We start from the raw sequence: 20,329 nt of genomic DNA on the forward strand, positions 1-20,329 counted from the left end.
CGGTGGATAACGGGGCGCGGGGTGGTGCGGGAGGCGGCTCGCCCCGCTTCTAGCAGCGGTCACCGGGCAGTAGTACGCGGTCAGGGGACAGGCGCGGCGCGAACAGCCCGGTCGCCAGGCGGAGCGCGTCGGGCTGCTGAGGGAGCTGCATAAGATGGCGGCGGCGGGAGCCGAGGCGGCTGCGGTGGCGGCGGAGGAGGAGAAGCGGCTGCCCGAGGGTGACCCCGAGTCCGGGGGAGACTCGGAGGATGAAGGCGATTCCGACTCCTCTGGAGACGGCGAAGATGAGGAAAAGGAGAACGAAGCCGAGATCCAGCGGCTGGAGGAGCAGGTGGGGCCCGGGCCGGGGTGGGGAGGGGGCTCTGGGGCAGCCCCGCGGCCTCCGCCGGGCCCAGACCGGACTGGAGGTTCGGCCCGGGGGAGCGGTGCTGGAAGGTGGGGGAGGGTGGGTTGGGCCCGGCGCTAGGGACCCTTCCCTAGGGCTGTGAGGGCCGCGTCCATCCCGGGAGCCCCTGGAGAGTGGTCCCGGGTTGGTGGGAAAGGTTCGACCCGGAGAACCGAGGGAGACCCGGACCTGGCGGGGTCTGTCCTGGGGTGACTGCCGGTGGGAGCGGCTGCGGTAGTCACGGGAAAGAAATCCATGGCTGGTCGTGTGGTTTGGTGCTGGAACTGGCGAGAGGGGAATGCGTGGAGCGGGAAGTAGGGATGCGGGGTTTTCTTTTTTGGGAGGGAAGCTCCAAGAGAGCCCTAGTGGAGAGGTTAAACTCGCTGAAAAAACAAAACAAACCACCTAGTTAGCTGGCTGGGGGTTTGAAGAAGCCAAAGAGTGGTTGGCTCCATTGGTTTTCTTCATTTTTTCCACGCTTGGGGCCGTTTCTGGTGCTGCCATTGGCACTGCTGAGCTTAGAGTTATAAACTGATCTTAACTTCAAAGCTCTGTTAAACTTGGGGATGAGTTTTTTAAGGTGTCTGCTGGTGACCTGAAAGCATCCTGCAAACAGAGGTGAAGTTTGGTGTGAGTTTGTGCAGGAGAGTGGGGAACGTGAGCACATGATGAGATTTGTGTGGCCCAGCAGGGAGTTTGAGGTTCTACTCTGCTAAACCTGTGTTGGTTTCTTAGTGCCTGGCAATCCATAGTGCTTTTTAAAAAAAAAATTATTTTTTTTAAAGCTTTCTATCAATGCTTTTGACTATAACTGCCACTTGGATCTGATCAAGCTGCTGCGCCAGGAGGGAGAGCTGATCAAGCTCAGGAGAGCTCGACAGAAGATGAGTGAACTCTTCCCCCTTACTGAAGGTACAAAATGTTTTCCTCTCTTGTTGCAGCTGCTGCAGCTTAAAATCCCTGTAAAATGCTGCAGTTTCAGGGTTCTCTCTGCTCTGTGTTCCAGCTGTAGCCCAGAGATGGGAATGTGTTTGCTTGTGCTGCCTTTACTGTCAAGCTGGTAGCATCCAGCAGCATGGAATGACTCTGCTCACTTAGTGCATTTGTTTTGTACTGATTTGAAAAGATCTTTAAAAGATCTCTAAAAGGTTGAAACTTTTAAATGCATTGTGAGGTGTTGGGGGAGGCTAAAGTTGCTCTTTTCTCCCCCCCTTGGCTTTTTTAGTTTTTTAAGTCTGTTAAATTCTCAGTAAGAATTCCCCAAGTGGGTTTGACTTATTCTTTCTGAGCACTGGTGATGTACTCTAAACTTTTTCCTTTCAGAGATCTGGCTGGACTGGTTGAAGGATGAGATTAAAATGGCTTCTGAGAGCTCTGAGAGGGAGAAAGTTTATGAGCTGTTTGAGAGAGCTGTGAAGGACTACATCTGTAAGTTGGGAACAGATGCTGCAAAACGTGCTGTGCTGCATTCAGGTTGTGGCTTTCTCTTCCTTCTGCTGCAGATGCAGAAATGAGATTTCAGATATTAGTGTCAAGGGATCCCTGGGTTTCCTGAAGTGCTGGAGCTAAAGGCCAGCCCACAGCAATGCTTTTAGTGCTACTTTTAGTGCCTGTGCAGCCTTCTAAGTGAACATTGCAGCAAGTTTTCAGTGCCTATTTTGCACTTTTCTGTTGCCTGAAGCAGAGGGTGTTGTGCTCACTTAGGAAATGCTTTTTCTGGCATTATTTATTGGTTCTTCTCTGCTGGGGGTCCCTGAGCCTGAGTTGCTGTGAGCCTGGTAGTGCTGGGGGAGGTGCCAGGCAGCTGGTGCTGCTCTAACAAACCCCCAGCAGAGATGTGCTGCTGAGCAGGAGTCTGGAAGGAGAAGCAGAACCTGTTCTGAGCCAGGTTCTGGTGGTCCCAGCTCAGCACAGGTGCTCAAGACAAATCAAGTGGCTGGCAGGAGGCGGGGGGAGGGAATTGGAGCATCTCTGGTGTAGTTTGTGTCCCAGAGGTGACACAGAGGCTGTCAATCCATGTCAGCAGTGACAAGTGACTGCTTTCATGAGGAAATTGTAGCAGCAGGTCCTGACCCAGCAGCACCAAATAAAATATTTGGATTTTCCTTTCCCACCTTGGCCGGGACAGAAACCATCACGTGCTGCTCGGGTTGGAAAGCAGCAAGGTGCCTATTTATTTGTTGTTTTAAATTTTCACACATTTCTATTGTGTAATTTGAATGGATTTCTCTCTGTTTCTTTATTCAGGTCCTGAAATCTGGTTGGAATATGCCCAGTACTCCATTGGGGGCATTGGGCAGGAAGGAGGCATCGAGAGAGTCCGCTCCATCTTTGAGCGAGCGCTGACTGCGGTCGGGCTGCACGTGACCAAAGGGACAGCCCTGTGGGAAGCTTATCGGGAGTTTGAGAATGCCATCCTGGAAACAGCACAGGTGAGGACACCCCCATGAGCAACCAGGGGTGGGAGAGGTTCTGAAGCCTCTTGGAAAAGAGGCTCTCATGTCCTCTTGCTGTTTTCTCTTCAGCCGGAGAAAACCGAGCCATTCGGCTGGGAGAAAGGCTCTGGGTGTTTGGTGGGAATTGTGATGGAGTTGGGTTTAAGTAAGAGGAGAAAATCTAAGGTCCAGAAGCAAAGTTTGACTCTGCTGCTTCAGCTTGAACTGACAAGAGCAGCTTTGCTTTTAGTGGCTTTGTTACTAAGCAGTGTTCTCTTCCAGCAAGTAGTTTCACACATAGTCAAAGTTTTATTTCTGTGCTGTTTTCTACTTCAGCTTTTTTGTTATTTCATATTTTATTATTTCATTTTGTTATTTCATTAGGGGCTTTTGGTTGGTAGTTTATTATCCCTGGAACGTGCTTTTTGACATCTGCAGCAGTTTGCCCTGAGGGTCAGCATTCCCACTGCCATTTACTATGTAAAATATGGAAGTTAAAAAGTGTAGCATTTACACGGCCCTGCCCGTGGTGGGGGCTGGAACTGGATGAGCTTTCAAATGCCCCTTCCAATGCCAAATGCTCCAGCAAAGGAGGAATGGGAGACCACCCTCTCCTTCCCAAACAGAAGGGAAAGGCTTTAACTCATCTGTGCACACAGCAGGGATTTACTGAGGACCTGCTGGGTTTGTGCAGTGGCCTGAGGAGTGATTCTCAGCTCCTCTGGTGATCCCCAAGTTTCACCTTTCCCAGCAGTGAACCCCAAATGCACATTGGCCTCCCCAGCCCCTAAACAATTACCCCATGGTGTCCATCAGCTCTGGCTTGAGGGAACCAATTCTCTTTCATCCCTTTTGTCTGCAGCCAGCTCCTGGCAGTGTTCCATCTCCTGAGCAGCAGCAGGTGCTGTGCAGCCAGCTGGAGAAGATCCACACCCTGTTCAGGCGCCAGCTGGGGATCCCACTGCTGGGTAAGAGCTGAGCTGGGTTGGAGGCATCAGTTATGGGTATTCCTGTGGTGGAGCCTCACAATCTGCAGCTGTAATCACTGGTGTTTGGCTGTGGGGCCTCTTGAGTGATGCACAGATCCCTTTTGTTCAGAAATACTCAATGAAACATGGTTTGTTTGGTTTGTTTGGGGTTTTTTCCCCAGTAAGTAACTTGATGCTATTTAAAGTACAAGTGATGAGCACAAAACTTTGGCCATTAGGAACAGGAATTCAGGTGTGGTGCTCACCACAGGGGATTGTGGTTGATTGGTAGAATCCTGCTAACTCTGCTTCATTCTCTAAGCTCCTTGAGTCCCTCTTCTGCTTTGTTCACAAGAAAACTTATTCTAGTTCTTTGAAGTCTTGATTTGCATATTGAAATAATGTGGGCTTTAATTTTTTGCTTAAGCCTAGGGAAAATCTTGCCACTTTGGTTTTCTCTTTCCAAATCTGTGGCTTTATTATCACTCACCCTGAGTTTTCACTGCCCTGTGTAAGAGGAAGTGTCACCTGGTGGTGTGAGAGTTAAGAAACAAAGGTGTAAACAAATACAAGTGTGTTGGGATCAAACCCAGGCTGAGTTCTCTTTAGTTCATCCCAAGTGCTTTGCTGATGGTGTTCCATGTCTGTTTTCATAGATATGGAGGCTTCCTATGCTGAGTATGAGGAATGGTCAGAAGATCCAATACCAGAAACAATAATAAAGAGTTACAAAAAAGCTCTGCAGCAACTGGAGAAGTGTAAACCATATGAAGAGGCACTGGTAAGGCTGGTGTTCAAAACTAGGAGTTAATTGCTTTAGGGTCCCCTTCTCCTTTTAGTATTCCTGGTCACAGGGCTCCAGCAGCTCAGGTGTGAGCAGTGTGAGGCAAGAACCCCACCAGTGGGTGTAATGGGAATTGTGGAATCTCCTGACTCTCAGCCCCTGAGGTGTTCTTGAGAACTCTGTCTCTTTCTTCCAGCATTCTTGAGCATGCTGGGCTAAGGAGAAGGAAAGGTTGGGGGCTGAGTGGGTTCAGAACCAGAGATGTGTGAAAACCAAAAGCTGCTGATGGAGGCCAAGCTTTTGCACAAGACCTGAGTAACAGCTGAGTTGTTTGAACCTTTCTTTGTTTAGAGGATCTTATGTTTTCTGTCTCCTTTTGTTTCACAGCTGGGTGCTGAGACCCCAAAGCTGGCAGAATATCAAGCTTACATTGATTTTGAAATGAAAGCAGGTGATCCAGCTCGTATTCAGTTGATCTATGAGAGAGCTTTGGCTGAGAACTGCCTGGTGCCAGACCTGTGGGCTCGTTACAATCAGTATTTGGTAAGGAAGAAACCCAAATATTTGGTTTTTGTGTTTGTTTGGTTTTATCTGGTAGCTGATACATGAATGACCAGTAAATTCTACCCCAGTCCTCTCTTGAAATGCTTCAGAAGCTGATCAGCTGTTGGCTCTGAGCTGGGATTTGGGTTTTATGGGTTCTCTGTCTAACAGGCACTTCAAACTTTCTGGAATTCTCATTTCAGGACAGGCAGCTGAAAGTGAAGGAATTGGTTCTGTCTGCTCATGACCGTGCTGTGAGGAACTGTCCCTGGACTGTGGGGCTGTGGATTCGGTACCTCCTGGCTCTGGAGAGGCACAGAGTTGATCATGGCACCATTTCTGGTAAAGACCCTCTCAGCATAAACCTTTCTAGGGCACAGAGCTGCTCACTGAGCTCCCACTCGCAGGTGACAAATGGTGACCTGCAGGCTTTGTTGTCATCCTGCTGCACCAGTCTTAAAGCTGATGAAATGTTTAATTTGATGCTTCCAGGGCAATTGTTTCAGCAATTTGCTTGAGAATTGGATGAATTCAACCTGCTTTACATTGGCTTTCTGACCCAACTGAGCATGTGTAGGATTATTTCTGGTGTTTTCCTGTCATCTGGGGAGCAAAAGTTGTCTGTCTTTTGGGCTGCTTGCTGATCTTGTCACTGCTGGGAATGTAAATCTGTTTCTCTGGGTGTTTTTCCCCATTTCTTTCAGAAATGTTTGAGAAAGCTCTGAATGCAGGCTTTATTCAGGCAACAGACTATGTAGAGATCTGGCAGGCATATCTTGATTACCTGAGGAGAAGGGTGGATTTCACACAAGGTATGTGTGATCTATGTGTCAATAACTATTGGAACTGTTCTCTGTGAACCTCTCTGAAGCAGTGCTATTGCTTTTTACAACATTTAACAGTCATTTCATGCCTTCTTTCTGGCCAGTTAGTCTGTGAAATAAATGAAGTGAGTTGGTTTAAAGCAGCTGCTTGGTGACAGAACAGATTGTGTTGATGCCCTGGATTATAAGAATTTCAAGTCCTTGGTGGCTCTTTTTGCTGTACCTGTAGTTTTACTCAAGTAATACGTATTGACTGGGTTTTTTTTTCCATTTCCCTCATCCCTAATAAAATCAGTGTGGGTGGTAGGGCATGGGGGGTGAAAAATTACTATTTTAAGGCAATTCTTTGGTTTTTTTTTTCCTAAAGATTCAAGTAAAGAACTAGAAGAGCTGAGGTCTGCATTTGCACGTGCTGTGGAGTATTTGAAACAAGAAGTAGAAGAAAGTGAGTTAAATCATCCAGTCTATTGTTGTCTTTGGTTCCAGATTTTCTAAGATGAGCTCTCTGCAGTGCTTAACTTCTCTTCAAAGTCTCTCAAACATTTTAAGAAAGCTGCAGATAAAACCTTTTGTCTACAAGGGGGGACATTTCAGAGAGCCCTTCACCAACAGTACTTCTTGTTCCCAGGATTCAGTGAAAGTGGAGACCCCTCCTGCACCATCATGCAGAACTGGGCAAGAGTTGAGGTGATGTTTCTCTTCTTTAGTATTTAAATTGCTAAACTAGAGGAAATGGATCCTTTTGACATTCCTCCTGCACACACTGCCTGGGTACCTGCAATGAGTCAATCATCTGGGGCTGAGCTGCTCAGGTGTGTAGTGGAGCTTTAGGGACAGCATCCCAGGGAGGGAACAGCATTCCCTGGGGATCAGGAGCCCAGGATTCTGTGGTTTTGTGCTGCTGTGCCTGCAGTCTGGGGCAGAGATGTGTGAGGAGGCTTTGAATCCTGCCTGAGTGCTGCCTGCACTAACTGGTTTCAGACTGGGACAGGTACCAGTGTGCTGGTGCAGTTGTTGGTCTTGACCCTTTTTCTCCCCTCTTGAAAAGGCTTTAGGGGGGTGACAGAGCTGAAACATTTCTCATAGTCTGAGAACTGGGTTTAAATGCTCTGTTAGGTCCAGTCATGAAAAAAAGGAATAAATTCAGATTTTATTTCTTTTTTTCTTTTATAATGACCCAAATGTGTGTGGGAGCAGCAACCAAGAGTGCTGCAGTGGGTGGGCAGGGAATTACTCAGCAGCAGGATTGCATCAGGTGCTCACTGTCAGGAGCTTCCTGGGCTGGTGTGCATCAGCTCTGGGTGTTTCTTGTGGGGAGAGAGGGAGGGAGGAGGTTTTGGACAACTGCCCCTCAATGGTGCTGAGTGCTGTGGGTGCTGTTTCAGGCTCGTTTGTGTAACAACATGCAGAAGGCCAGAGAGCTCTGGGACAACATCATGACTAAAGGGAATGCCAAATATGCCAACATGTGGCTGGAGTATTACAACCTGGAAAGGTAGGAGCATGGCTGGGGGGGGAGCCTCAACTTCTTTCTTCCTTCTTTGTGTGAGACAAAGCTTAGCAAGGGTTGTCCATGCAGGTTTATAATGGGGTTTTTCAGCTTCAAGCTTCTCCCAGCAGCTCTGCAGAATATTTTAGAAGTGGTCTCTTTCAGAAGTGTTACTGCAACAGTGTCTTGTGAACGTTCACCAGAGAAGGAGGGAAAATACTTGCTCCAGACACAACTAACTGTCCTCTCTGGTGGTCCTGCTGTGCAGGACTGGCTCCTTACTGCCCTGCTCTCCCTCCTGCAGGGCTCATGGGGACACTCAGCACTGCAGGAAGGCTTTGCACAGAGCTGTGCAGTGCACCAGTGACTATCCAGAGCATGTCTGTGAGGTGCTGCTCACACTGGAGAGGATAGAAGGTAACTGACTGCATGGCCTCATGTTTTACCCTGTCACAGTCATACAGAGTCCTGACCTAATGTTTTCTGTGCTGGTGGAAGCTCATTTTCTTTTCTGTAGTATGCACAAGCAGCTTTTTTTCTCCTGCTTTCTTCTTTTCTGGCCTGCATTTGGGACTGGATTTTTCCATGTCTTTTTGCAGTGTTGCATTATAAATGAGAGGTTTCTGGCCTGCTTGGGTTGTGTGTTCTTTTTCTTTGAAGGCTGCTTGTTATATTTAGAAGTTGCATGGGTAATGGCTCCCAGCAGAGCAAGGTCCAGGAACTCACTGACACTTACTTTTCCAGAATTGTATTTTGAAGTGATGGGGAAGTGATTATTTTCTTTTTTCCCTCCTTATCCTTTAGGAACATTGGAAGACTGGGATGCAGCTGTTCAGAAAACAGAGAACAGATTAGCTCGAGTGAATGAACAAAGAGCCAAGGTCAGAACCTTCTGGGAACAACCTGAGTGCTTTATAGGCAGTACCTACATTAAGGTCATGCTTAACCAGGTCATATTTCTAATGGTGGTTCCCAGAAAGCCTCAGAATTACTGATTTTGGTTTAAAACCTTGTTTAATGTCTTTTGCTGCATTTTATCTCTCACCTCTTGACCCTTGGGTACAGGAGGAACGTGCAGCCCAGGAAAGCCCTAAGAGCAAACAGAGGTGTGTTAAATGATGCTCCTGTTATCTCTGTTTCATGGAGATTGGGGGGGAAAAGCCTCCAGGTTCAGCCCTTCAGAAAAGAGCATTTAAGAATGCTCTGCAGTCACTGAACAGAAAATGTGCATTTCTAGGCTGCTGAGAAAGAAGCTGCTCTGGCAAAGCAAGAGGAGGAGAAAGCTGAGCAAAGAAAGCAGGCTCGGGCAGAAAAGAAAGCTTCCAAAAAGGCTAAAAAAACCAGGATTGGAGACAAGAGGAAAGCAGATGATGATGATGATGATGAGTGGGGACAAGAAGAAGAAGGTAAGAAAAAAAAAAAATCAGAACTCCAGACTTCTGACAACAAAGCTGTGGGTTGTCTCCCTTCAGTCAGATGAGGAAATGGCATCACTGGTGTCTGTTCCTTCTAGGAGATCTTTGTGGCAGTGAAATGAAAGTGAATGTGGTTTGATCAGCAGAAGTATATGTTTAAGAATTATTATTATTTAGGCTTTTCTTCCTTCAGGGAGAGACTGGTTTATTTTTTTTTTCCTCTTGGTGTAAAAGTCATTTTCCTGACTCATTGCCTGACACAGAGCCCTGTGTCTCAGTCAGGTTGTGCAGTGCTGTAGCAGTCTCTTGGAAGGTGGCAACAGGAGATTTTAATAGATTGTTGCCCCTGGGAGTTTTAGGAGCTTTTACATTGTTGTGTTTCTTACTTTGAAGGATAAAAAGCCCCCCACAAAGCCCATTAGGCAGAGAACAAGAATTGAAGGTTTCAACTGACAGAAAAAGGGAAAAAACATCTCTCCTTTCAACTAAATACTCTGTCTTGGTTAAATAATGTGTTGTTACTCATTCTTAAAAACCTGAGGAAGTTTTTTCTTAAGACTTTGTGGTTTCAGGTGCCATTTCCAGACTCCACAATGGTGGTGGAGTGGTGATGAACTCTGCTTAACTTCAGTGGTGCCTCTTTTTATTTTCTTTAATCAGCAGAGCAGCCCAACAAGAGACACAAAGGAGATGGTGATGGGGTGCTACTTGAAGAAGACATGGAGGTAGAAATGGGGCTGTTTGGAAGAAGTGGGCCTGAAAAACCAGCAAACCAGAAGGAAAAGGCATCTACCAGTAGGAGAGACATCCCCAAAGTCCTACATGACAGCAGCAAAGATCACCTCACTGTCTTTGTCAGCAACCTTGCCTACAACATGGCAGAGCCTGAAGTGAAGCTGAAGGAGCTCTTTGAGGGCTGTGGGGAGGTGGCAGAGGTCAGACCAGTGTTCAGCAACAAAGGGACTTTCAGGGGCTACTGCTATGTGGAATTTAAGGAAGAGAAATCTGCTCAGCAAGCCCTCAGCTTGGATCGTAAGGTTGTGGAGGGGAGACCCATGTTTGTTTCTCCATGTGTTGACAAGAACAAGAACCCAGACTTTAAGGTAAACTTTTATTTTGGGGGTTGAAGATTGGGACTGCCCGGGAAAGCAAGCTGAGTGTGTTGCTTCCAGAATCCAATGGATTCCTCTTGTGCCAGTTTGGGATTGTCACACACTACTTTAACAGGAAAACTCTTTCCTGAAAGTTCTGGCAGCTTCAGTTCTCCATAAACCAGGACTGAGATGGCTTTACCCAAGAGCTGCAGGAACGTGTTATCCTGGGCAGCTTGGTGTGAGGGAGCCAGATTCCTACTTGAGCATCTCTAATCTGGGGAATCCTTTTTTTGGTTGAGGCTGTGAAGCTGTGGCATTCCTTACCCAACCCCTGGGTTCTTCTTCATGCTGGTACAAGAGATCAGCTGTATAACTGGTGTTAGAGGACAGAAAAATCCAATGTTTGGGTAGTGGCTACTGGACAAGAAGACATTACCAGTGGCTGCTTTCCTTGGGAAGGAGGTGTAGATGTTTAGAAGCATTTTCCTTACAAGTCCTTAGTGAATATCTGTGTTCACATGCAAATATCTTTCAAGATTCTCCTCTTGGCTTCAAGGTAGTTTTAGATCACAAAAATACTGAAGTACTCAACGTTTTGGGGGTGTAGTTAATTGCCATCCTCAGTTTCTTGACCAGTTTGGTATCTTAACATCTTCTATTTTATTCAGGTATTCAGGTATAGCACTACACTGGAGAAACACAAACTGTTTATATCTGGTTTGCCATTTTCCTGCACTAAGGAAGAGCTGGAAGCTGTGTGTAAAGCACATGGGAATGTGAAGGACATCAGGCTGGTCACCAACAGAGCTGGAAAACCTAAGGTAGGCATTCTTAATGCACTCCATGTTAAGAAATCCTGCAAAAAGAAGCTCTTTATGAGGTTTGGATACAAAAAGGAGGGGTTTGTGTTTTCAGTTTCCAACTCATCCCTGCAGAAATGCTTGGGATTTATTTGTAAAGAGTAAGAAAGTAAGAAAGAAACAGGAGGGGAAGAGGAATTGTTTCCAAAATACTTCTAAAATTGCACAAAAAAGGTGTGATACAGATGGGATGGAAGGGCAGATGGTTACAGCACTTTCAGTACAGTAGAAATTGGCAAAAATTGTCTGCAAAGAATATTTGTTTTTCAAGTAACTGGTTAGAAGGGGCTCACCTGCTGTTACCAGTTCCCTTCCTCCCTTTTTTCAGTGTCCTGAGGCTATTGTTTGTAACAGCTGCTGCAGTCATGGGTTTGCCAGTGAGAAATGAGCCACCTCCCTGACAGGGCTCATTATTCCCACCCTGGAATAAATGGGTCCTTGTTAAATAAGAGACTCTAAACCAGCTGCTGCTCTGCCAGCATTCCACCTGACACCTCAGCTGTGCTGGGCCCTCCTGACAGGTGTTTTTCTGGCAGTGCTGTGCATGTATTTTCAAAATGTTATTTTCCAGCTCTTGGCAGTAACTCAAGTTCAGTTCCTGTCCCCTCTGTGCTCTTGTGTAGCCCAAGTCTTGCAAAGCAGCTTCCCAGCTTCATTTGGGCTGAGATTCTCTCTATCTTTTAGATAAATACACTTTGCTAGACCCAACCTGTTGTGTTTCCTGTGAAACTGGATAATCCAAAAATACAGCTGAAGGGTTTGGATGTCATTTAGAACAACAGGAATGTCAGAGGAGGAGGCTCCTCCCTGCCTGCTGTAGCAAATGCTGGAAATAAAACCCCAGGAGTGAGGGTTCCCCAGCAGCAGTTACCAGCTGGTTACCAGCTGCTGCTCATGAAACCAGGGCAGATTCATTTCCTGCTCTGAGTGCTTTGTCTCACCAGTCCTGGTTTCAGAGACACTGCTCATCAGTCCTGTTGGAGCTTCTCAAGATGGGTTTTACTGCCCCTGGAACAGAGGTGCCCACAGTCACCCCGTGCTGGGGGATTTAGTGCTGTAGGTAAAAACTGTAGCCTAGAGAGGAATCACAGAGCTTGGACCCTTCTGGTTTAGCACAGATTGATTTATCTTCTATGAATCCAGGTCTGTCCAATACCAGATTCAGCCTGGGTGTGTGGATATTAATATATTACATATAAATTGTGTAATGTATAATGATCCCACTTAGGAGTGCAGCTTCCCACTGCTGCAGTGCTTCACCCTGTTCACTTCAATCTGGATTTTCATTTTTTGTTTATTTATTAATCTATATACCTCTTCCTCAAGTTAGGGCATTATGAGGGAGTGTCCAGAAATGCAGGTTGTGGATTTGTAGGTAAGAATTCTTTTAGGCAAAGTCTACTGGGACTCTTTTTGGCCACATTTAACTCTGTTTTCCTGACACTTTTCTTCTCAGCTGACCAAACAACTCAGCAAAAGCTCTCCCTGAGAGAAAGAGGCTCTCAGACTAATGAAGGTCACCTCTTTTCCTGATTTAGGGCTTGGCTTATGTGGAATATGAAAATGAAGCTCAGGCCTCCCAGGCTGTGCTGAAGATGGATGGTCTGGTGGTGAAGGAGCACACCATCAAGGTGGCCATCAGCAACCCACCCCTCCGCAAGCTGCCAGACAGGGCTGAGGCAGGCAGGGCCCCACAGTTTGCAGTGCCACGACAGCCTTATGGAGCGTGAGTATCCATCTAGGAGTCTGGGAACAGGGAAACTCTCTGGGGTTCAGTGCAGGAATCTCCTCTAGAAGGTGAATGTTGGAAAGGTGGTGAGGAAACAGTTTGAGTCCTGTGTCCAGTTCTGGGCCCCTCAGTTTAGGAAGGAGATTGAGGTGCTGGAGCAGGTCCAAAGTATCTTGGAGGCAACTGGGCTGGTGAAGGGACTCGAGCACAGATCGAGTCTGGAGGCTCAGGAGAGAGGAGAAGGCTCTCGAGGCTGGAGAAGAGGAGGCTCAGGGGAGACCTCATCACTCTCTCCAACTCCCTGAAAGGAGGTTGGAGCCAGGGGGGGGTTGGGCTCTTTTCCCAGGCAACTCTCAGCAAGACAAGAGGGCAGGGTCTTAAGTTGTGCCAGGGGAAATTTAGGTTAGATATTAGAAAGAATTTCTTTCTGGAGAGGGTGATCAGGCATTGGAATGGGCTGCCCAGGGAAGTAGTGGATTCTCCGTGTCTGGAGATCTTTCCAAAGAGCCTGGATGTGGCACTGAGTGCCATGGGCTGGGAACCACGGGGGGAGTGGATCAAGGGTTGGACTTGATGAGCTCTGAGGTCCCTTCCAACCCAGCCAGTTCTATGATTCTATGAAAAGCAGGTTTTTCTGCTTTATTGATAGAAACGTCTGATGTTGGCACCCAAGTGCTAATGACTTCCACATCCTCTGGTTCTGGAGAGGCAGCCATTGCTCATTAAAGCTCCTGGGTCAGCTTCTGGAGTTCTCCTTAGTGCTGGATTGGATGTGCCCTGTGGATAAAAACTTCCTTCTCAGTTCCTGGGGGCTGGTGGGTGGTGGTTTCCTGCTAGGACCCAGGTCTCCTGTTTGAGAGGGTGCCTGTTGAAGGCTTTTGTCCTACTTATTACTGAAAGAAAAGTCAGGAATTGTATTTACATGAGTGTTCCTACTATTTCCCTGGCTAAAAGAGCTTTGGGATCTCTTTCAATGTCCCTTTTTTTGCCCTGCAGGCGAGGGAAGGGAAGGACCCAGCTCTCCCTGATGCCGCGGGCGTTACAGCGCCAGAGTCACCCTGGGGCTAAAGCTGAGAATGGGATGGTCCAGAACTCACCAGCAACTTCCTCCAAACCCCCTTCTGAGGAGCCTAAAAAAATGTCCAATGCTGATTTTGCCAAGATGCTACTGAAGAAGTGAGCAGGAAGTCTGGAAGCAGCGAGTCTGGTGAAATGTGAAATGCCTTTATGGAAGCCATGTTGTGTCCTTATGCTAGCAAGGAGAGAATCATGTGTAAATACCCTTCTGGACTGCTGCAGTCATTGAGGTCAGTGTAGGATGGTACAAATCCAGCTGTTTTCCTCTGTTTCTAAGAGTAAAAAGAGTTATACTGTGTTCTGGTCAAATGGTGTTTATATGATTCCTCATATTGAGGGTAACAAGGAGGGAAATATCTCCTGTAGAGGTTGGATCCCACATCAAGGTTTATGAATCCCTTGCAAATATTTCTCTTTCATTAATGAAACGAGATGAAATGTGAAAGCCTGGTGATAACCTTGTTGAGCTCCACTGGTTGGTTCTGATTGTGATTGCTGTCATTCTCTCTGACAAAAACCCCTCATTTTCCACCCAAACACACCCACCACAGGGACATCCATCTCCTTCCATTACCAGTTCAATGGCAGATGCTAGTAACCTCACCACTATGGCCTATTTTAGTATCCAGAGTTTCTATACATATGTGTGTATATGTATATACATAGATATGTATTCAGTTCATGTTCTGTTCCAGTTGACCTGTTTTTTTTTTTTTTTATATTGTGTATTTGTAAAAGACATTCAAGTTGTTATTTTTAAGTGTTATGAGAAAATACTTAGCTCTGGTCATTTTGGTTTCCCAGAAAACCCAAAGCTGTACATGCTGTTGTTGAGGACCATTATCCTTTTTGTTGTTTTTTTTTATTTTTTGTTTTGCTAGCTAGCTCATGTCTTTTGCAGGTGGTTTCTGTATGGTTTTGTACAAATGTGAAGTGCAAGCTGATGTTTCTTGGTTTATTAAACTCAAGTTCTCAAAGGTTTTCTATAAACACTGTTGCTTTTGTTTAAATGTGGGGGTTGGAATGGCTCTTGCCCCCTGGCAGCTGGGTGATCCTGCTGTACCTTGCCTCTCAGATGCACTGAGATTTGGGGTGTCCTTCCTTTCATCTTATCAATAGCCTGGAACCATTCAGGAAAACTTTGGAATAATCTGTGATAGAAATAATCTTGCTTGTCAGCTGCCAGCTTTGGAGGTCAGCAGATGTTGGGGAGGGGGAGCCCTGCTACCAGGCTCACTTGTACAACAGTGGCAGTGCTGCAAATAAACCCTAATTTTAGTGCTCACCTTGTGCTGCTCTGATTTGCCTTTACTTGGAAAGGACAAGGCTGCTTCACAGCTTTGAACCATGCCCTAGGAGTGGTTGTGGTAATCACCTTAGCTTTCCAAACAAAAAGGCTTTAATATTAAAATAATTTATTAATCTGTTACTAAAATAACACATTTTTTTTCCCCCCCCAGAGCTCTTAAAGTGCAGATTTTATTTATACTCCCCTTGCCCTACAAAAATAAGCATGCTTTGTAAGGACAGAACAACCTGCTTCAGTTCTTGTTGGCTTTCCAGGTCAGTGGTAGCAGAGCAGGAGGGGTGCTGGGTACACCCCTCACTCCCCATCTCATCCTCTGGTCTAAAACGTGCCCCAACCACCTTGCAGGTAAGAGAGAGATGGAAGGGAAGAAACTGGGACAGCTGTGGAAAGGGTCTGAGCTTGAACAGCACTTGAAACTGAAGTTTTTCTGAGCTGGAAGGTGTGGGGATAGGTTACACAGCTGGGAAAGCAGAGAAAAGCTGCTGGGAACTGCAGGGCAGCTTCCAGGTACTGCAGCAGCAGCAGCAGAATGAGGCCTCCTGTGATTTGGGATGTGTTCATCACAGTAATGAGGTGACCTAGTAATTAATTGTGAAAAGTTCTCTGGTGGAGCTTGAAGAAACTTAATTTTTTTTTTTCCAAATGTTATATACACACTCTTACCAAATTGGCACAACACATAAAAGCTGTCTCATGATTATGTATCACAACTTCTTCTGCCCCCAGCTCTGCAGACACAAGATTTTCTCAACCCCTTTGGCTGAAATGTGTGAGGACAGCTCCAGGTTCACAGAGATCCTGCTCCATGAGGTGGGTCTGAGGCACAACCTCAGCACTGCCCAGTCCTTCTCTCAGCAAATGCACCTCCCAGCCTGGTGAAGTGACTCTCAGAGCATTCCTTCTCCTCCCAGCCTGGTGAAGTGACTCTCAGAGCATTTCTTCTCCTGTTCAGTCACACAATCTGTTACCTTAAACCAGACACTTCCCACTCATACAAAACCTTGCCCTGGGAGAGGCAAGTGGGACATGCAAAGTGCTGCTGAAAGGGAAATGGGAGGAGATGCTTGTGCTGGAGTTTGTCCTTCCTGCTCAGTGCTATCAAAGCTGTGACTGAGAGGACAGAGCCTGATTCACCTTGCTGGGAGATCACTGTTACTGGGAGGTGGGGGCTGAGGGGGAGTTTGGTTTTTTTTTTTGTTTTCTGTTTTTTTTTTTTAAACACAGGGAAGAGGTAACACAAAAGGAACAACTTGAAGACCTTGTCTTGCCTCCCAGCTCCTTGGTGAGGTAAGACCATGCAGCTGGGTGAAGGGTTGTGAGTGGAGCAGCTTCTCAAAGCTGAATTTTAAAGGGAAATTCAGCTCCCTGAGCCACTCCCACACCTCTGCCCCCCTCCTTCCAGTAGCACAGATGAAGCTTTCAGCTTGGTGTGTCCTGTACACAAATAAATTATGTTAACTTCAACGTAAGACACTCTAAAGAAATAAAATGCTAAAGAGTGACCCTTCCTCCTCTCTAGTTCCTTCCCAGCAGGCACAGGCAGTGTTTTGGTGTTCTCCTGGGTGTTCCTGAGTCTCCTCAACCCTCAGGTCTTGATGGGGATTGTTCCTCTGCACCCAGCAGTGCTGCCCTCAGCCTCAGGTAAGCCCACGGAGTGCTCGGTGGTGGCAATGAGCAGCATGTCCAGAGTGGTCTCTGTACACTTGGCAATGAAACGGATGAAAGGCCTCACATCCCCCTCGTTGGCCACTTCCAGGACGTGGTAATACTCTGCCCGTTGCTCCTTACGGATGGTGATGGGGGGGTAGCCTGCCTGCATGAGGATGAGGTTCATCAGCAGCCTGGAGGTCCTGCCATTGCCATCCACAAAGGGATGGATATAAACCAGTTTGTAGTGAGCCAGTGCAGCAAACTCCACGGGGTGCAAGCTCATGGCATCCTCAGAGTTCATCCACTGCACAAACTCCTGCATCTGCTTCTCCACGTCCCGGGGGTGTGGGGGGATGTGGTGTCCCACAAACACCTGGGTGCTCCTGAACCTCCCAGCTTCCACGGGGTCAGCGTAGCCCAGCACTCTCCTGTGGATCTCCAGGAGGTCAGTGCTGGTGACAGAGCCAATCCTGGACACCAGGGTGGTGTTGACATACTTGAGAGCAGCGTGCATGCCCAGCACCTCGTTCTGCTCCAGGAGGCTTTTCCCGGGCACCGCGTAGCGCGTCTCGATGACGTGTCTGATCTCTGACAGGGTCAGAGTGTTCCCTTCAATGGCCACTGTGTGATAGATGTGGTGGTAGTAAGACTCCTCCATCACCCTCCTGAGGGCAGAGTTGCCTTTGGGGATGGCCATCACTTTTTTAACTTTGCTGTCTATGATGCTGAAGTATCTCTGATCTATCTCCTCAACCAAGGGCAGCGTCCGGTCCCGGTTGATCAGAGCCTTCTCGTTGCAGGGGGAGATGGTCAGTGCTTTGGAGTACAAGTAGTCAGCTTGCAGAATGTCTTTTTCCTCTTCTGAAAAGATACCAAACTCGTTCAGGGCATCCACGTAGTCGGGGTCCATTTTGAGGGCATACACAAAGAGTTTGTGAGCTTTCTCCCTCTTGCCCTGGCGCTTCATTTCCAGGGCCTGGTTCAGAGCTGCTTTGGCTTCTAACTTCACTTCTGAAATGCAGGAAACAGGGCTGAGTTTTCCTAAAAAAACCTCAGGAGACCCAAAACCAAACCCAAACCCTTAGGCTGTAAGAACCATAACAGAGAATTTTCATTCCAGCCCCTGCTGTGCTGTGGGTGCAGAGCTGCTCCTGGCAGGGCACAGGGGGAGGCTGGAGGGGACACAAGGTGGCTCATGCTGGCCACAGGTATGTGGCCATCCTGGCAAAACTCACTCTGGCCACTCAGCTGCCTTGTGTGGGAGGACTTAAAAGATATTTTCCTGGCAATGAGAGCAGTTCTCTTGCAGGAAGCCCAGGCAGCAGCTGGACACAGCATTTCCATCTGGTATTTGCCTGAGTTATTAAACGTTTTCCCAGCAATAACACAGACCCAGTGCTGGGATTGTAATGATGCCTGGGAGCATTTTCCAAATTAACATCCTGGTGTTAATTTGCAGCCAGGAAGGTTGCTCTGTGCCAGCCAGGATTTTGGGATTCAGGCTGTGTACCCCAGGTGAGTGTGGACTGAACCACCACTCCCTATTCCTTCAAACTTCACAAAAGCAGAGGGAAAACTTCCCAGAGAAAACAGCAGGGGGGATGGAATGCAGCTGGGCTGGTGAGGACATTCCTGACCTCTGGCTCATCAGCCCAGCTGGGCACTGAGTTGGTTATTATGGGCTGCAGGAGCTCATGGAGCTCTGCAGATCCACGCAGTGAGCACCTGGCACCCCTCTTACCTGGGGAGGCTTTGCCTTTCAGCACCAGCAGCTCCAGCCCGTTGGAGGTGACACTCAGGCTGGTGCTGTGTCCCCTGTAGCTGGTGACCCCCGAGGGGCCCGTTCTCAGTTTGCTTTTCAGGAAGGAGAGGCCCCGGAGCACTGCGTGGCACTGATCTTCCACAGCAGCCAGGGGGAGCAGCACCATCACCAGGGATGCCAGGAGCAGCAGCAGCACAGCTGCCCACCTGAGCCGGCCCCACAGGCTCAGCCATTTCAGCTCGGGGGCTGTGGCTGTGGACACGAGATTCATCCTGCTCCCCCCAGGAACATCTCCTTCCCTCCTGCTCGCACCTGCCAAGAGAAACAGCTTTACCAGGAGCTCTGGCTCACTGCTGGTGAGCTGTGTGTGTCTGTGTGCTCTGGGGTTCCATCCCAGCTGTTTGGGGGGGAGCCACCCAAGCCCCCAGTCTTCCCAGCCCCCTCTCAGGACTATGGGGCAGAGTGTGTGCAGGGCTCAGGGTCACACAGATCCTTAGGGATCTGCTCTGCCCAGCACCACCGCGGGCACCTGCACCTCTGGCCCACCTCCCCCCCTCAGACCCCTGCCTGCCCTTCCCCAGACCCCAACCAACCTTCCCCTTCACCCACCCTCCTTCCCCAGCCCCCTTTTCCCCTTCCCCAGCCCCCTTCCCTCCTCCCCCAGCCCCCTTTTTCCCGCCCTCCTCCAGCCCTTTTTACCCCCTCCCCTACTCCCCTTTTCCCCTCCTCCCCTATTCCCCTTCATTCCCCCTCCCCCAGCCCCCTTCTCTCCTCCTCCCCCAGCCCCCTTTTTCTCCCCTTCCCCAGCCCCTTTTCCCTCAGCCCCCTTTTTCCCTTCCCCAGCCCCCTTTTTCCCTTCCCCAGCCCCCTTTTTCCCTTCCCCAGCCCCCTTTTTCCCTTCCCCAGCCCCCTTTTTCCCTTCCCCAGCCCCCTTCTCTCCTCCCCCAGCCCCCTTTATCCCTCCTCCCCCAGCCCCCTTTTGCCCTCCCCACCCTCAGGTTCTCCCCTCACCCCCCTTCCCCCCCCTCAGCCCCCTCCCTCCTTCCCCTCAGGCCGCATCCCCCTCCCCACCGGGCCCGACTCCCCGCAGCCCCCAGGCTCCCATCGAGCCGGGGTCCCCTGCACCCCAATAACCCCCGGGGTCCCCTTCAGGCTGCCCCCCACCCCGTGTCCCCCCCATATCCCGTGTCCCCCCCTGGCCCCCTCCCCACCTTTGCCGCCTCTCGCAGCTCCCGGTTGCCGGCTGCAGTAGCCCCGCCCCCCGGCAGCTCCGCGCCCTGCGATTGGCTGAGCCGTCCGCCTCCTCTTTTCCTATTGGCTCTCACAGCCGGTCTCTTCCTCCGCTCTTCCGCCTTCGCTTCCAGTGGCGTCTTCCGGGTAGGGCCACGCCCCCGGAGCGGGGAGAGGCTCGTGGAGGGCGACAACTGGTCAGTGCTCACGCCAATCATAGGAGGAGCAGCCAATGAGGAGGGGAAACGGGGGAGGGGGCGGGTCCAAGCGGTCTGTGAGGACGGGGAGCCGTTGCTAAGCGACGGCAGCGGCCTAGCGGGGCAGTGCGGCCCCTCCTGGGGAGACTGCAGGGAAAATCCTCCTTTTCTCGCTCCTTTTTTACTGGGAAAGGCTCCGTGGGTGCTGAGGCTGCTCTCAGGTGTTCGTTGGCTTTACCGGGCGTTGATAAAAGCAGCTTGAGGAGCTTGGTTCCACCACTGTCCCTAGAAAGAGAGTGACAGCACCTCAGCACTCAGCAGCAAATGGAGCCCAGGGAATCCCTGCAACATAAAATCACCTCGTCCTCCAGACACCTGGAGCCTGCAGAGCCCCTTCAGTTGGGGGGGATAATTAACAGCTGAAGGACGAGCAAATCTTTGTGCCCTTCAGCAGAAAGCTTTGACAGAAACGTGGGTTTTCCTCCCGTGGCACCCAAACCTCCCGTGGCACCCAAACCTCCCGTGTCAGGGACAGCAAAAGGAGCTCCCAGGGCAGATGAGGGGATAGAGCAGGCTGA

At 49.1% G+C, this 20,329-nt stretch overlaps 2 protein-coding genes across 3 annotated transcripts; one reads left to right on the forward strand and one right to left on the reverse strand.

Moving 5' to 3' along the window:
* The first annotated feature begins 53 nt into the window (after positions 1 to 53).
* Positions 54 to 14,593, forward strand: SART3 (spliceosome associated factor 3, U4/U6 recycling protein). 2 transcript variants are annotated; one of them, XM_030460795.1, is made up of 19 exons: positions 54 to 331; positions 1,171 to 1,297; positions 1,709 to 1,813; positions 2,633 to 2,817; positions 3,683 to 3,788; positions 4,445 to 4,569; positions 4,960 to 5,115; positions 5,319 to 5,457; positions 5,820 to 5,927; positions 6,307 to 6,384; positions 6,568 to 6,626; positions 7,325 to 7,434; positions 7,733 to 7,845; positions 8,233 to 8,309; positions 8,666 to 8,834; positions 9,504 to 9,946; positions 10,606 to 10,758; positions 12,336 to 12,523; positions 13,523 to 14,593. In XM_030460795.1, exons 1-19 carry the CDS (start codon positions 155 to 157, stop codon positions 13,704 to 13,706), a joined length of 2,802 nt encoding a protein of 933 aa, XP_030316655.1. In that variant the 5' UTR covers positions 54 to 154; the 3' UTR covers positions 13,707 to 14,593. The 2 variants fall into 2 exon arrangements, with proteins under 2 accessions (XP_030316655.1, XP_030316656.1); XM_030460796.1 differs by having other exon boundaries at positions 9,507 to 9,946.
* Positions 14,594 to 15,551: 958 nt separating this feature from the next.
* Positions 15,552 to 19,580, reverse strand: FICD (FIC domain containing). The gene is made up of 3 exons (XM_030460743.1): positions 19,536 to 19,580; positions 18,304 to 18,636; positions 15,552 to 17,573 (listed from the first exon to the last, which is right to left on the reverse strand). Exons 2-3 carry the CDS (start codon positions 18,593 to 18,595, stop codon positions 16,498 to 16,500), a joined length of 1,368 nt encoding a protein of 455 aa, XP_030316603.1. The 5' UTR covers positions 18,596 to 18,636; positions 19,536 to 19,580; the 3' UTR covers positions 15,552 to 16,497.
* Positions 19,581 to 20,329: the final 749 nt, after the last annotated feature.

Source organism: Calypte anna, chromosome 15 (assembly GCF_003957555.1).
Source record: "Calypte anna isolate BGI_N300 chromosome 15, bCalAnn1_v1.p, whole genome shotgun sequence".
Taxonomy (NCBI): Eukaryota; Metazoa; Chordata; class Aves; order Apodiformes; family Trochilidae; genus Calypte; species Calypte anna.

What these genes read in the sequence shown, in the direction of transcription:
- FICD (XM_030460743.1), bottom strand. Translation starts at nt 18,595, where the DNA reads ATGAATCTCGTGTCCACAGCCACAGCCCCCGAGCTGAAATGGCTGAGC. An exon ending in GAAAGGCAAAGCCTCCCCAG is followed by an intron (nt 17,574 to 18,303) that starts GTAAGAGGGGTG and finishes CCTGCATTTCAG; the next exon opens with AAGTGAAGTTAGAAGCCAAA.
- SART3 (XM_030460795.1), top strand. Translation starts at nt 155, where the DNA reads ATGGCGGCGGCGGGAGCCGAGGCGGCTGCGGTGGCGGCGGAGGAGGAG. An exon ending in TGATCATGGCACCATTTCTG is followed by an intron (nt 5,458 to 5,819) that starts GTAAAGACCCTC and finishes CATTTCTTTCAG; the next exon opens with AAATGTTTGAGAAAGCTCTG. An exon ending in GAAACAAGAAGTAGAAGAAA is followed by an intron (nt 6,385 to 6,567) that starts GTGAGTTAAATC and finishes TCTTGTTCCCAG; the next exon opens with GATTCAGTGAAAGTGGAGAC.